The 16,278-nt window shown below is 39.8% G+C and overlaps 1 protein-coding gene across 6 annotated transcripts in view; it reads left to right on the top strand.

Moving 5' to 3' along the window:
* APAF1 (apoptotic peptidase activating factor 1) overlaps window positions 1-16,278 on the top strand; it is an 88,056-nt gene that overhangs the window by 23,575 nt on the left and 48,203 nt on the right. For all 6 annotated transcript variants that reach the window (XR_010122675.1, XM_054442254.2, XM_063646611.1 and 3 more), the window contains exons 11-16: window positions 1,735-1,848; window positions 2,309-2,493; window positions 8,153-8,279; window positions 11,004-11,129; window positions 12,368-12,499; window positions 16,006-16,131. Coding sequence is in view for 5 of the 6 variants with exons in the window: in XM_054442254.2 (XP_054298229.1) it covers window positions 1,735-1,848; window positions 2,309-2,493; window positions 8,153-8,279; window positions 11,004-11,129; window positions 12,368-12,499; window positions 16,006-16,131 (810 nt within the window). In the remaining variant the exon portion in view is untranslated. The remainder of the gene's footprint in view (window positions 1-1,734; window positions 1,849-2,308; window positions 2,494-8,152; window positions 8,280-11,003; window positions 11,130-12,367; window positions 12,500-16,005; window positions 16,132-16,278) is intronic.

Genomic DNA, 16,278 nt, shown 5'->3' on the forward strand with positions numbered 1-16,278 from the left:
GTACCTATGTTGTTTCCTTGGCAAATTCCGAGAAGTAGAATTACTGAGCCAATGCATCTTTTTAAAGCTTTTGACATGTATGATAGTGTGGCAGGATTGAGTTTCTCTTTAGCCTTTTTTCTGACTTTAAAGGTAATGGTTGATTTTCATTGGAAAAACAGAAAAAAACGATAAAAAAGAAAACAGAGATCACAACCATTACTAATGCTCTTGTGTATAGTTTTCTAGATCATTTTGCTGCTTCTATAAACATACTTGTCCCTTAAAACCAAATGGGATCATAATAGAAATAGTCTCATATATTGCTTTTTACCACTTAATTACATTGAATGGTCATCTTTTCATGTCATTTATATAGAGTGACATGATTTTTAAAGCTGCATATTATTTCATTGTATAGCTACATTATGAATGGCCAGTTGGTTGATGGACAATTAGATTGTTTAAGCATATTCATCTGCTTATTTTCTTAGGATACTTTTTTATAAGTGGAATTTCTGGGTCAAATAGTATGTGCAGTTTAAATTTTAATACAGATTGCCAGACTGCTCTCCAGAAGGGTACTCTGTTTTACATGCCTACCAACAGTGGTTGAAAGTGTTCGTTTCCTCTGATTCCAGCTAATCACCTCCTCTCCTCTCCTCCCCTCCTCTCCCCTCCCCTCGCCTCCCCTCTTCCTGCCCTCCCCTCTTCCTGCCCTTGCCCTTTCTTTGACAGGATCTCACCAGGATGTCACTCTGTTGCCCAGGCTGGAGTATAGTGGCATGATTTCAGCTGAAATCACTGCAACTGCCACTTCCTGGGCTCAGGTGATCCTTCCACCTCAGCCTCCTGAGTAGCTGGGACCACAGGTGTGCACCACCACACCCGGCTAATTTTTGTATGTTTTGTAGAGTTGAGGTTTCACTGTGTTGCCCAGGCTGATCTTGAGCCCCTGGGCTCGAGTGATCCACCCTCTTCAGCCTCTCAAAGTGCTGGGATTACAGGTGTGAGCCACTGTGCCCAGCCCCAGCTAATATTCTTGTTACTCCTTTAGTCTTTAGAAATCTGATACTTTAAAAATGGTAAATTTTTCTTGTTCTACTTTGATTACCGGTGAGATTTTGGCCATTTATACTTTTTGTTTTGTGAATTGTGGCTGCCATCCTTTGTTTGCTTTTACCTCCTTTACCTATTTTTTTCTCTTGGAGTGTTTTTGTTTTTCTGTTTTATTAGAATTTTCTATAAAAAATAATTTTCTATAAAAATAAGGACTGAAGCCCTGATCTATCATATGTGTTACAAATAAGTATTTTTTTAAAACTTCTTTGGTCTTGAGTTTAATTTATATTGCTTTCTCCTGTATTGAAGATTTGAATTTTTATGTAATTAAATACACTTTTATGTAGTTAAGTGCAGTTTTTCTTTTGGTTTGATATTTTGCTTTGGGGTCATGTTTACAAAGACTTTCTTCACTACAAGCTTACAAAAATATTTATTTGTATTTTCTAGTATTTTTAAATGTTTTCTATTTTCTATTTAAATTTTTAACCCACTGGAGTTTATTTGGAGCTAAAGTATGAGGCCCATTTTATGTTTCTTTGGAACTATGGATGTGTTCTTTCTCACTAGCTTTTGCATCCTTTAAATTCTAGATATTTGCTGTTTCTCTTAGCAGTGTGAGGATAATGATGTTATACCTAAAATTTTTTGATCTCTAACAGTGCTGCTGATACTACTTTTTGTTTTTTAAAGGAACTTTGTGCTTTAATGTTTTCCCTGGATTGGATTAAAGCAAAGACAGAACTTGTAGGCCCTGCTCATCTGATTCATGAATTTGTGGAATACAGACATATACTAGATGAAAAGGTATATATATTAACATGAAAAATTAGTGCTTAAAGGAATCTCTTTTTACATTTAATTCTAGATTTAATGATGGGAATGAGCAGAATAGAAGGGGTGAAGAGAATAGAAGGGGTGAAGATAATTTCCCTCCTTTGATTTTTGGTTATTCTAATTAATTTGCTTCCTACCCTACTGGGAAAGTAGGTAGGAATGAAGTTTAAAAGCTGGGAAAATAAGATGTTCAGTGGTTTTTTTAAAAAAAGAATGTATTAAGAAATGCGTTTGATAATGAGATTTTTACCCTATGTTTAAAAGTCAGAAGAGGATTACTATATATTTGTTACTTAATGGTTGGCTGTTCAATTTCAGTTCATATAAAGAATATTTCATTTAAGCTTTTAAAGTGGCAAGATCACAGAAACGGAAAAATGTCAGATCGTGGCTCTGATTGTGTTTCTAAGAGATTTCAGTTTATTTGTAGGATTGTGCAGTCAGTGAGAATTTTCAGGAGTTTTTATCTTTAAATGGACACCTTCTTGGACGACAGCCATTTCCTAATATTGTACAACTGGGTCTCTGTGAGCCGGAAACTTCAGAAGTTTATCAGCAAGCTAAGCTGCAGGCCAAGCAGGAGGTCGATAATGGAATGCTTTACCTGGAATGGATGTAAGTAGGTTAGGAGAGAAATCAAAGGGAGTGGTGCGCTAACTATGTCATTATTTTTCAGGTGGTGAATACGTTCACTCCAGGAAGATTTAACTACTTTCAAAAGGGCTGGAACTTTTAATAAGCATTCTTACTTATTGAAAAGTTCTAGAGAAGTAAGCATAGGAGAAAATGATTGTATTTTCAAAGAATCCATATAAATAGATGCCTGTAAGGCATTTGGAGAAATTATCCTAAGTATTCAGTACTAAGTGCTTGACTTACTGTAATTTAGTATAGTGGTGAGGAGCATGGACGTTGGAGCCACAGAACTGGGTTTGAGCCTCAGTTGTAAAACCTAATAATTCTGTGACTTTGAACAAGTTACAGGTTTTTCTCTCATATGTAAAATGGAGATAACAATCCTTTGAAATAAGTGCTATTTCCATGAAGATTTTAGTTATTTATTTATTTATTTTTGAGACAGAATTTCACTGTATTGCCAAGGCTGGAATGCAGTGGTGTGATCTTGGCTCACTGCAACCTCTGCCTCCTGAATTCAAGCGATTCTCCTGCCTCAGCTTCCAAAGTAGCTGGGATTGTAGGCGCCCACCACCATGCCTGGCTAGTTTTTATATTTTTAGTGGAGATGGCGTTTCGTCATGTTGGCCAGGCTGGTCTCAAACTCCTGACCTCAAGTGATCTGCATGCCTCGGCCTCCCAAAGTGCTGGGACTACAGGCATGAGCCACCACGCCTGGTCTTCTGTGAAGATTTAAATGAGATAATGGCTGTAAAGTAATTTGCACTTTCCTTTGCACATATAGTCATTAAATGACCACTGAACCCTGATTATTCTGTCTCTTAAAGGAGTCTCTTTTGCTCTTACCTTAATCTTGTCAGCTTATAAAAAGGAAAGGATAGCTATTAATACCATCTTTTTCATGCCTGTTATAATGCTACATAATCAAGTTATTCTATTTAATCTTCAAAACAACTTTATAAGGTAACTTTTATTTTTATTTTATTTTATTTTATTTTTTTTGAGACGGAGTTTCACTCTTGTCGCCCAGGCTGGAGTGCAATGGCACGATCTCAGCTCACAGCAACCTCCGCCTCCTGGATTCAAGCCATTCTCCTGCCTCAGCCTCCCGAGTAGTTGGAATTACAGGCATATGCCACCATGCCTGGCCGATTTTGTGTTTATTTTAGTAGAGACAGGGTTTCTCCATGTTGGTCAGGCTGGTCTCGAACTTCAGACCTCAGGTGATCCATCCGCCTCGGCCTCCCAAAGTGCTGGGATTACAGGCGTGAGCCACTGCACCCGGCCTTAATTTTATTTACCTTATAAAAATTTAAGTACCTAAAATTGACCTCTGATTATACAAATGAGAAAATTGAGGCACAGAAAGATTTGGACTTGGCTAAGTTCATGTGACTTGCTGAATGGGATTTAAACCTTGGGTCTTGTGGCTGGGCATGGTGGCTCATGCCTGGAATTGCAGCAATTTGGGAGGCCGAGGCGGGCGGATCACCTGAGGTCAGGAGTTTGAGACCAGCCTGGTCAACATGGTGAAACCCATCTTTACTAAAAATACAAAAATTAGCTGGACGTGGTGAATTGTTTGAACCCGGGAGGCAGAGACTGCAGTGAGCCGAGATTGCGCCACGGCACTCCAGCCTGGGCAACAAAGCGGGACTCTGTCTCAAAAAACAAAAAAAACCAAAAAAAACCTTGGGTCTGCCTGGCTTTATTTTGCATGCTCTTTCCATATGTCATGCTTCCCTTATAGCTTGAAATAATAAATATGAGTGGCTCTCTTTTCATATGTATAATTTATATCTAAATAGAAGTCCAGGTTGGTATCTGTGATCTTTATGGCATTAGGCCCTCTTTCCAAATAAATCAGACTACTGTAGGTGATTTTCTTGATTCAGTTTAGTTCAAGAAGCGTTTGAGTTTCTGTACTGTGCTGAGCACTAGCATTTGAGTTTCTCTACTGTGCTAAGCACTGTTACTAGATGTGAGGTCTTTCCCCTAAGGAGTTCAAAATCTCGTAGTGAAGAAAGGAGTTTAAGCAAATAATTACAATATAATGCAATGAGTGTAACAACAGAACTATGTATAAGTAGAGATAGAACTGATAAGTAATTGGCTTGGAAAAATGAGGAATTCAAGGGAGGGTTCCATGAAGGAAAGAATGGTATCTGAGAGAATTAAAAATTTTTTTTAAGTTAAAATATGTTTTAATTTTTGTTGGTTTTATTTATTTATTTTTTTTGAGACAGGACCTCACTTTGTCACTTAGGTTGAGTGCAGTGGTATGATCTCTGCTCACTGTAGCCTTGGCCTCTTGGGCTCAAGCAACCCTCCTGCTTCAACCTCCTGAGTAGCTGACACTACAGGCACATATTACCATGCCTAATTTTTTATTTTTTTGTAGAGATAAGGTCTCACTATGTTGCCCTAGCTGATCTCAAATTCCTGGACACAATTGATCCTCCTTCCTTGACCTCCCAAAGTTCTTGGATTACAGGCATGAGCCACCACACCCAGCAGGTTTTATTTTAAATAATGCATGTTCCTGATTAAGACAAAAAACAATAGTAATAGGATGTAAGATGAAAAGTCAAAGACTAGCCGTTTCTCTCCTACCTTCCCACTTTCCAGAGTTGACCATTCCTTAATACTTTCTTGTGAAGTGGAGGTCTCTCTCTCTCTCTCTCAGAAGCAGCCCCCTAACTTACTGAAGCTAGATTAGATCTGTCTGTATTTGAGAGGACTGTTTGCCCCATATCATAGCATTTGTCACACTTTATAGTGATTATCTGTTTACTTGGTTTTCTCTCATACTAGTCCATGTGTTCTGAAGTATAGAATAGTTTGGAGGTTAAAATAACATACCCTGGCTCTAGACTGCCTGGGTTTGAATCCCAGCTCTGCTATTTATTAGTTGTGTATCGTAAGGGGAAAGTTATTTAACTTCTTTTGCCTAATGGTAGTATTTTATAGCATTGTTGTGAGGATTAAATTAGCGTATATATGTATATAAACATATAGACATACATATAGTACTTAGAACAGCACCCAGTTCATAGAAAATGCTCAATAAATATTAGTTGTTATTAAGAATAGCATTTAGCATTTTTCTGGTCCGTATTCAGTATAAATTTATAGAAGATTGAATGAATTCATGTTTTAGTTAGTGGCTGAAATAGAATCTTAATACTTGGTCTGATCAAAGGGCGTAGGTTTAGTTCTTGTTCTCTTATGAATTGTTGAGTTTCTTCCTGTTTTCTCCCATTGCATCAACTGCATTTCTCCTTGTGATGTTCTCTCATAGAATGGTTAGCTATTTATAGCTTATTTTTAAATTGTGTTTGACCAGTCCATATTCAAAGAATGCTTTATTTGAGTACTAGAAACTTTTTTGGTGTTTACTATAGAAAGGTTTAGGTTGGTATAAGCTTAAATTTAATTGAGTTTCTGTTTTCAATGAAATTATTTATTCACTCATTCATTTGTTATTTATCTAGTACTTTTGGGCCATCTACTATATATCCATTATTATGAAAGTCACTTTCTGAGCTTTGAGGAATTGAGTAGCTAGATCAAGCAGACATAAAGAACATTTTAAAATCTAATCCTCTTAACTTTGCTAGAACTTATCTGTTCTTCTAGTTGTCATCACTCTAGTTCTTATATTATACAGTCGACCCTCCATATCCGTGGGTTCTACATCCATAGATTCAACCAACCTGGATTGAAAATATTAGAAAAAAAAGTAGATGGTTATGTTTGTATTGAACATGCACAGACTATTGTTATTATTTCCTAAACATGATGGTATTACAACTGTTTACATAGCATTTACATTGTACTAGGTATTTTGAGTAATCTATAGATGATTTAGGGTACACAGGAGGATGTGGTGGGTTACATGCAAATCCTATACCATTTTATGTAAGAGACTTGAGCATCCGTGGATTTTGGTATCTGTAGTGGGTCCTAGAACCAATCCCTCATCAATACTGAGGAACAACTGTACTTGTTTGTTTTATCACTTCTACTAAAGTGTAATACTTTGTAGGCAGGATCTAAATATGATTTACCTTTGTGTTCACTTTTATCACTTGATCTGTCTTGTGTGTGGTTAAGTTTTTTGAAGAATGATAGTAGTGGCACCTTTATGTGTCGGGTGCTGTTTAGAATAGATACCATTACTTCCATTTGACATATGAAGAAATAAAAACTTGTTAGGTTAAGTAATTTGCTCATTTACACACCTAATAAGTATTAGAAATGAGGTTAGGTTTGTCTGACTGCCAACCCTTGACTTCTAAAATAAGCACAATACTATTTGACATATTTACTTGTACTCAAAGTGACAGGGATTTAATGTATATGAAATTCTGTCACTGCACTAATAGTTTTTTCTGGTTTAAGTATACATTACATTCCTTTACACCTTATTATTTATTTATTTATTTAGAAACAGACCCTCAGTCACCCAGGCTGGAGTGCAGTGGTATGATCTCGGCTCACTGCAACCTCCACCTCCAGGGTTCAAGCGATTCTCATGCCTCAGCTTCCCGAGTAGCTAGGATTACAGGCGTCTGCCACCATGCCTGCCAGTTTTTGTATTTTTAGTAGAGATGGGGTTTCACCATGTTGGCCAAGCTCATCTCAAACTCCTGACCTCAAGTGATCTGCCCGTCTTGTCCTCCCAAAGTCCTGGGATTACAGGCATGAACCACCATGCCTGGCCCCTTTATACTTTAGATACTATGAGCAGTAATATAGTATCTATACTGGTGGAATAGTTGATATTCATTAGATTAAGATACAAAGAATATGATGTTGCTTTATCTTTTTGGTATGTCTGAATAATTGTAGTTTGAGAGAGGCATTTTTTTTTATTTGAAATGGAGTCTTGCTCTGTCGCCCAGGCTGGAGTGCAGTGGCGCGATCTCGGCTCACTGCAACCTCCATCTCCCAGGTTCAAGCGATTCTCCTGCCTCAGCCTCCCAAGTAGCTGGGATTACAGGCACGTGCCACCACACCCAGCTAATTTTTATCTTTAGTAGAGATGGCGTTTCACCATGTTGGCCAGGCTGGTCTTGAACTCCTGACCTCAGGTGATCCACCCACCTTGGCCTCCCAAAGTGCTAGGATTACAGGCATGAGCCACTGCACCTGGCTGAGAAGAGCAGCTTGAAAGTACATCATTATAATGGTGGACGTTTCCTTCAGTTAGGAAATGAGCATTTTGCTATGATTTTTATTTTAAAAAAGAGATGGAGAATTTTTGAAGGTATCCTTACATAATGATTTATCTGCACATGTATCATTATTAGTGTATCAAAGGAAAATGGAAAGTGACATGTTGATTAACTAGATTTGATTAATTTGATTAATTAGATTTCTTCCAACTGGTGACATTTGTAACACATGACAGGTTGCTTGATAAAGGGTAACATTTCTCTTACAAATGCTACTTTTGTTATTTTTTTCTTTTGGTGATCTGTGCTATCATTTGCATGTTAGTAATTTGATTTTAAGAATTTTGTATTTTGGGGAACATAACCATGTTAAAAGACAGTTTATTTTAGTACTGAAAGAAAATAGTTACTTTTACTCTCATTTATTTAATTTCTGTTCATTTTTTCCCTGTATTTAGAAACAAAAAAAACATCACGAATCTTTCCCGCTTAGTTGTCCGCCCCCACACAGATGCTGTTTACCATGCCTGCTTTTCTGAGGATGGTCAGAGAATAGCTTCTTGTGGAGCTGATAAAACCTTACAGGTAAAACACATCTCTTGAGAAAAATGCAAAGAGGCATGTATCCAGTTTTGTGCAGATCAGAATATGTTTAAATCCTAAAATTCAAGAAAATTGCAACTTAGAAATAACAGAGAAATCCAGCTCTCAAACATTTTATTAAAGGTTTCTCTAGAGATTTAAAAGATACAGTTACATGTTTTCCTAATTCTAAACTTACAGATGGTAAGGAAGTGCCCTTTAGTCTGCCAGTCAGTTCCCAGCCATCTATTTGTCAGCTAAGGGTAGTGAGGAAATAATTGTTAGAAGACATAGGGCTTCATAGCACAAGGAGTAGGGCTGTGATTAAAAAACAGTGATTAAGAAAATACCTATTTTATCAAAGTCTTAGGCATAGGTTTTTTTCTTGTAAATAGGAACTGGACTAGACTATTTCCTAAGTTGTTTTAAAGAATTTCCTTTAAGATTCCCTTTGTTTTCAGAAAATATGAATGAGTACTTTTCTTTATGTTTGTGTTCTGCCTTTTGATTTTTCAGAGAACATGATGAAATTAGTTAAAACTTGTATTTAGGATACTTTCAGTCTTTGCAAGATTATGACTCCATAGCTTATGTCTATATGTGTACTTTATTACTAATTTTATTAATCTTGGCTTTTGAGTTCCAGAGAGAATGCATATTAGATGAAATGTTTTATTTGATTGTTAAGAATTTGCCAAAATAGTCTCAAGAGCTGAAGCTGTTCTCTGACACTTCTTTTTGATGGCAGCAGTGGGCTGCCTGGAGTGGCTGCTGCCATCATGCTGGCTGCAGCAGGGAGGCGCAGCTGGGGCTGCATGCTCCGTGGAGCTGGAGGTAGCTGGGGACAAGCAGGAGCCCCACCCCTTCTGAATTGGGGCAGGATCTCCTGGTTCCTGCTGTAGCCGCCCAAGCCACAGCTGTGGACCTGGGAACCTGCTCCATGTAGCAGGCCAGAGCCCTGCCCTCCTGGGTGTAGCTGTAGCCGCCCAAACCACAACTGCAGGCTTGGGCGTCCGGCTCCACAGAGCAGGCAGGACCCCTTCCCCCTGGTGCAGCTGTAGCTGCCCAAGCTGTGGCTGCAGACTCAGGCATCCCTGTACTCTTGGGGGCCCTGGAAGGACCCCCTGCCCTTGTAGGCTTGGAAGTGCCTGCTCCCGCTGCCTGACTTCTCCCTACTGTTGGCACCCACTCTGATCTCAGAGCAAAGCTGGGGCTGAGCCTGGGTGCTGTTGCAGCCTGGCCAGATGTGCACATGCTTGGGGCAGTGCTGACATGCCAGCCCCCTGCCGCCTCGGCCCCCTCCGGACTTTGGGTGCTGATGAGCATAGGAGGGAAGCCGAGGAGGTGCTGAGGGCAGTTTGATACTGGCCTGCAGGCTCCCCTTGGCACCTACAGCCTGGGTGCCATTCATGGCAGCAGGAGGCAGACAGGTTCCTGGGAGGAGGGGGGCGGGTCACCAATGAGGCCCCACCTTCAGGCCACAAAGGGCCTGAAGACTGGGGGCTGGGCTGCTGATGTGGACTGAATGGACTGGAGTGGGAACTTGTAGTGCCTTTTCCAGGCTTGCCCATGTCTGCCCATGGACCAGCTGGCATGTACTTCCTCCCTTCTGAAGCCCATAAAAGCCCCGGGCTTAGCCAGTGCTGAGCAGACACTGGGACGACCAGCTGCAGAGAGGAGCAACCCACTCTAGCGCCCTCTCTTTGCTGAGAGCTGTGCAGATGACAGGAGGACCAGCTGCAGAGAGGAGCTACCCTCTCTGCTGATAGCTGAACACTTGTCAGGAGGACTTGCCTAGCGGAGAGGAGCTACCCTCTCCTGAGCTGTGGAAATGAGCTGCCCCCTGCAGGTTTATTGAGCTATTTTATCGCTCAATAAAGCTCCTGTTTCTCTTGCTCACCTTCCACCTGTCAGCGTACCACATTCTTCCTGGTTGTAGGACAAGAACTTGGGATCCCACTGAATGGTGAGGCTGAAAGAGCTGTAACACAAACAGGGCTGAGACATGCCCCTTGCTTGCCACATTGCGAGTGAAGATAAGTAAAGAAAAGCTGCGGCCCTTCGGGGAGCCCAGACTTGGGAGTTCCCCAAGCTAGGGCTGTGACTCCCTCTTTGGGGCCCCGCAGTTCCTGGCATCTCCAAGCTTCTGGGCACCACCAGGTTCCCCGGTGCCAGCTGTGTAAGCTGCTTGTGGTGTGCCTGGTCCAGCCGCAGCCTCACAGAGAGCCAGCGCCCATGCTGGCACCTGGAGCTGCCTGCCCCGCTGCAGCAGTCAGCACGTCTGTGCGCAGTGGCTGGACCCCACGCTCACTCACACACGCCTCGCTGTTCCACGCCTGACTCGCCCTTGGCAGGCTTGGGACCCAGGCTGGTAGTGTGAGCTGAATGCAGCCTGTCAGGCCAAGTGGGTGAAACAAGACCAGTGGGCCCAAGCAAAACTTGGGCAAAGGCGCCACCGGCCACAGAAGTTTCTCGCCAGAAAAACAACACCCCAAAGATCCTGTAACATTTTCATTGATATTTACAAACATTTAACAGTGAATAGTTCTCTAGTTATGTGAAGGCATACACATTCTGACAGAAATTCTGATTTTGGGAGTGGCTTTGCCAAGGTTCCTTTCTGTTTTGCAAAATGACAATGATTAAACTCACTTAAAGATTTTTATTGAATGATGACCTATAGTTAAGCAGTTTATTATAAAAAATATTTTATTGTTACTTGTGCAGGTGTTCAAAGCTGAAACAGGAGAGAAACTTTTAGAAATCAAGGCTCATGAGGATGAAGTGCTTTGTTGTGCATTCTCTACAGATGACAGATTTATAGCAACCTGCTCAGTGGATAAAAAAGTGAAGGTAGGAAAATCTTTTCCTCTTGAGTTGTAATCACAACAGAATTCATTTTATTTTTCCATAATCATGAGACCAGAGTAAGTAGAGTTAAAGGACTCTCACTTGTTGATCTACTAACTTGATCCATTGTAAATTAACACCATCTGAAAATTCTTTACTTTTTTTTTTTTTTTGAGACAGAGTCTCGCTCTTTCGCCCAGGCTGGAGTGCAGTGGCGGGATCTCGGCTCACTGCAAGCTCCGCCTCCCAGGTTCACGCCATTCTGCTGCCTCAGCCTCCCGAGTAGCTGGGACTACAGGCACCCGCCACCGCGCCTGGCTAATTTTTGTATTTTTTAGTAGAGACGGGGTTTCATCGTGTTAGCCAGGATGGTCTGGATCTCCTGACCTCGTGATCCGCCCGCCTCGGCCTCCCAAAGTGCTGGGATTACAGGTGTGAGCCACCGCGCCCGGCCTGATGATTACTTTTTACTGAAAACTGAACACTATAAGAGGCTTTATACTACACACTTTGTTATATTACATTATCAATTTCCTGCTACAGCTTGCAGGGTTAAGTGTTGATCCCATTTACAGAAGAGGACGCAGATTCAGAGATGAAGTCTCTTGCCCAAGCTTACATTAACTGGGAACAGTAACGGGGTTGAAAGCTGGGTTTCTCTCAGACTATAAAACCTTTATTTTTTTTCACTAAGCAATCTGCCTTTACTTATTTATATGGTACCTTGAAGTCCATGGAACACTTGTCATGTTCATTATCTCATTTGATATCTTAAATTGTGTAGGAGAGGTATAGATATCCCCATTTTACAGAAGAGGGAACTGAGATGCAGGTAAGTTAGGGATTTGTGACACACAAGTCATAAGTGGTAGAGCCAGCTCTTGGGCTCAACCCTTCTGACCAGAAGTCTATTATGCTAACTTCTTTAAAGCACTTCTCTGCCTGCTGTCATTCATATAAACATGTGAAATCTTGCCCTTAAGAAATGTCATGTGTTCATGACACTCCAATTATGCTATAGGTACATATATGTATATTTGCAAATAATTTTTTTTAAACATTGAGGCAAAATATTGCCATATTTTAGAAAGGGGAGAGGTTTCATTAGCATCTTGTCCAACTAGGAAAATCTGCTATGGCAGGATAAGATAGCATTTGCAAAGCAATGGACATTGCTTTGCCCTTCTGTTCTCCCTTTGAAAATAATGGATATTTGTAAATTTTTTCTCTTTTCTCTTTAGATTTGGAATTCTATGACCGGGGAACTAGTACACACCTATGATGAGCACTCAGAGCAAGTCAATTGCTGCCATTTCACCAACAGTAGTCATCATCTTCTCTTAGCCACTGGGTCAAGTGACTGCTTCCTCAAAGTAAGTGTGGATATTGAGAATTATGTAGATAAATTTGATTGGTACATCAGAGTATCTCCTTTGATTTTCTTATGTATCTTACTATTAGGACTTTCTGGTCACAGTGATAGAAACTACAATAATATATTAGCTGAAGCAAAAAAAAAATAGCTTAAAAATATTTTATTGACTCATGTAACTGAAAAGTCTAGAGGGAGCATGGCTTCAGGCATAGCTGACTCCAAATGCTTAAACTGTGTTCTCAGGCTCTACCTCCCTTTCCATCTCCAGACTCTTGCCTTCCCCTGTGTTGGTTCAGGCATGCTCTTTCTGTGGCAGAAAATGTGGCTACCTTACAGCTCACAATCACAGAGTAAGAGAAGTGTGCTCTTTCCTAGAACCCATAGATCTAATTTTAGAGAAGACTTTATTTGACTCATTTTGGCTTACATGCTCATAGCTGGGTAACCCCAGTGGACAGTAGGATGGAATCCTTGGATTGTCCAAGGGTCACAAGTTTAGTTATATGGAAGTGGGACAAATGAGTGAGATCAACTCTACTTGAATCGTAAGTAGAGCTTAATTCAAAAGAGAGTTCTGTTATCACAGAGAGGAGGGAGAAAAGGTGCTGGTAGGAAAGATAACCAAAAACAGAAATTCATTCCACATATGCTTGATAATGTTTGATTGTATCTTTGTTTCCTCTTAAGTGGATAAAGATAGCTACATTACCTTTTCTGGGATCCCAGAAAGATCTGCTAACTTTTTTTGAATTGTTTTTTGGTTTGATTTCAAACCTTTCTTCCTTGATAACATACCATCTTTGCAATTGAACATGATATTTTTGAGAGGGGTAGTAAAAGACATTTCAGTTTGGAAAACTTCATAGACTCTATGTTTTGACATTTAAATAAATTATTAGAAAAATTATCTTTAGAAAGTACTGAAACAGTTATTGAAAATTGCCATCTCCATCCCCCTGTTCAGGAAGCTAAATTTTTATTTATTTATTTATTTTTTCAGAAGAAAAAATTATACAGAAGCTCAGTGTGTATAAGAATTAAAGCTTGTTGCTCTGGCTGAATGGGACTTACATTTCTTCTTGACTCTCTCTTCCTCCTCCTTTCCCTCTCCTCTCTCTCTCTCCCTCTATCCCTTTCCCTTCCTGTCACCCTCCCTTCCTCTTGACCTTCCTTTCTCTCCTCCTCCCTCTCTTCTTCTGTCTCCTCCTCCTCCCTCCTCCTCCCCCCATCCCCCTCTCATTCTCTCTCATTCCCTTTCATCTCTAACCTCTCTGCACCACATAGTGCTCTTTAGGCATATTTATGTTTATAGAATCCCAAAGAACCTGCAGAGCACAATTTGAAAACACTGGATTGGACCAAAATTACAGAGTAATGTAGTAACATAAAATTATATCACAGTTATAGTTCACTTTTACTCAAAAAAACTTGGCCCTATTTGAATAAATGTACCGCTAAAAAAAAAAAATAAGACTGTTATACTATTTATGACTAATTTTTGATGTTGCTTTTGGCATTTTGTAGGTTGAGGAAATCTATATTTCATCCTTTTAAATATAGGAAAAAACCTCTGCCATGTGGGAGGGGGTTATTGGTTAGTAAGCTGTTTTAATTAAGGACAAGGTTTACTTTAAGATGTGCTATACTACCTGTATTACCATAAGGACTATTAGGATGCATTTCTTGTGATTCTTGAGCAGAGAGAAGCCAGTGAAAATATGTAATTGTGAAGCTGCCTTCATGTAACTTGCTTTATCTGAAGAATTGAGTTTATCTAGGACTGGGATAAAGGAGCCAAAGATAGAAGTGGACATGAGGAACAGGATATATCTCACTTACTGATCATGTCCAAATAATTTTTGCCAAAACTAACATTTGGGAATAATTGATTTCTTCTTCTGGGTTTAATCTTATTAGCATAAATCACCAGAGATGACTATAATCCCTTTTATTTGCATTTTTTATACTTTCCAGACCTACCCAAAGAGAGGAAACATAATATAAACCCCTGTGGTATCCATCATTTAGTTTCAACAATTATCAGTATTTTGTCAATCTTATTTTATAAATACTCCTCCCTTTTTTTTTTTTTTTTTGAGATGGCATCTTGCTCTGTCGCCAGGCTGGAGTGCAGTGGCACGATCTTGGCTCACTGCAACCTCCGCCTCCCGGGTTCAAGCGATTTCCCTGCCTCAGCCTCCCAAGTAGCTGGGACTACAGGTGCCGTGCCACCATGCCTGGCTAATTTTTTGTATTTTAGTAGAGATGGGGTTTCATCATGTTGGCCAGGATGGTCTCAATCTCCTGATCTTGTGATCACCTGCCTCAGCCTCCCAAAGTGCTAGGATTACAGGCGTGAGCCACCACGCCCAGCTTATAAACTCCTCCACTTTTTTGAATAGAGTCTCCCTCTATCACCCAGGCTGGAGTGCAGTGGAGCAATCTTGGCTCATTGCAACCTCTGCCTCCCGGGTTCAAGCGATTCTTATGCTTCAGCCTCCCAAGTAGCTGGGATTACAGGCGTGGGCCACCACTCCCAGCTAATTTTTTGTGTTTTTAGTAGAGATGAGGTTTTGCTATGTTGGTCAGGCTGGTCTTGAACTCCTGACCTCAGGTGATATGGCCACCTCAACCTCCCAAAGTGCTGGGATTACAGGGGTGAGCCACCATGTCCAGCCTGAGTAGAGGATTTTACAGCAAATCCTAAATATGTCATTTCACCCAAAATATTTAAGCATGCATCTCAGAGATCTTAAATATAAATATTATGTTTATTATCATACCATACTATTATCACACCTAACATAATAAAATATAGTTTTGTAATATACTTGGTCCATGTTCACTTATTCCATATTCTCAAAACATGCATTTCTGTCATGTTTGTTGGAATCAGAATCCAAACAAACTTTATGTAGCATTTGTTCTGCCTCTTAAGTCTCTTTTACTCTATTAAAGTTCCCTTTTTCCTCTGACTGCTTTCTTATACCATTGATTTATTAGAGCAATTTAGTCATTTGTCCCATGGAATGTGCCACATTTTGGATTTGGTTAATTGCTTCCTAGAGGTGGTACTTGACTTGCTCCACGATTTTTAGGGTTGGATAACCTAACATTTAAAAGATATGGGGGTAATTTATATTATATATTACTTATTGTGGCTTTTTGTAACTGAGTAAAATAATAATGATTCTAAACCACTCCATTAAAATAAGTAGTAATTGTTTAGTTAGTTATTTAGTACTCAGCCTAAAAACCTCGGTGAGCCTTTGAGTCCCTTAGTAGATTTACATGCTGATCTAAAGGCTGCCCCATTGCTTGTTAATCACAAGTTCATTTTTGTGTTTGACACTTTTGTGTTTGATACGTTTGTGTTACTGTGAATTAAACATCATTCTGTAATCAAAAAGCTTAAATGAGAGAAAAGGAAGAACTTCACATGATTTCTGATGTTTCCCCACTCAATACTAGTTGTTTGTTTATCTTTTTTTCTTTCACAAATAGCTTTGGGATTTGAATCAAAAAGAATGTCGAAATACCATGTTTGGTCATACAAATTCAGTCAATCACTGCAGATTTTCACCAGATGATAAACTTTTGGCTAGTTGTTCAGCTGATGGAACCTTAAAGGTATGCTTTTGTACACTATTAAAATAGGTTGTATTTTATGGAAAGTCTTATGATTTGATTATAGAAATAGGTTTCTGTTTTTTCACATTTCTACAGAAAGAGCCTGCTTCTTTCAACTTCCAGGAGCATATTTAATATAACTGTAAT

This window comes from Pongo pygmaeus, chromosome 10, assembly GCF_028885625.2.
Source record: "Pongo pygmaeus isolate AG05252 chromosome 10, NHGRI_mPonPyg2-v2.0_pri, whole genome shotgun sequence".
NCBI classification, from domain to species: Eukaryota; Metazoa; Chordata; class Mammalia; order Primates; family Hominidae; genus Pongo; species Pongo pygmaeus.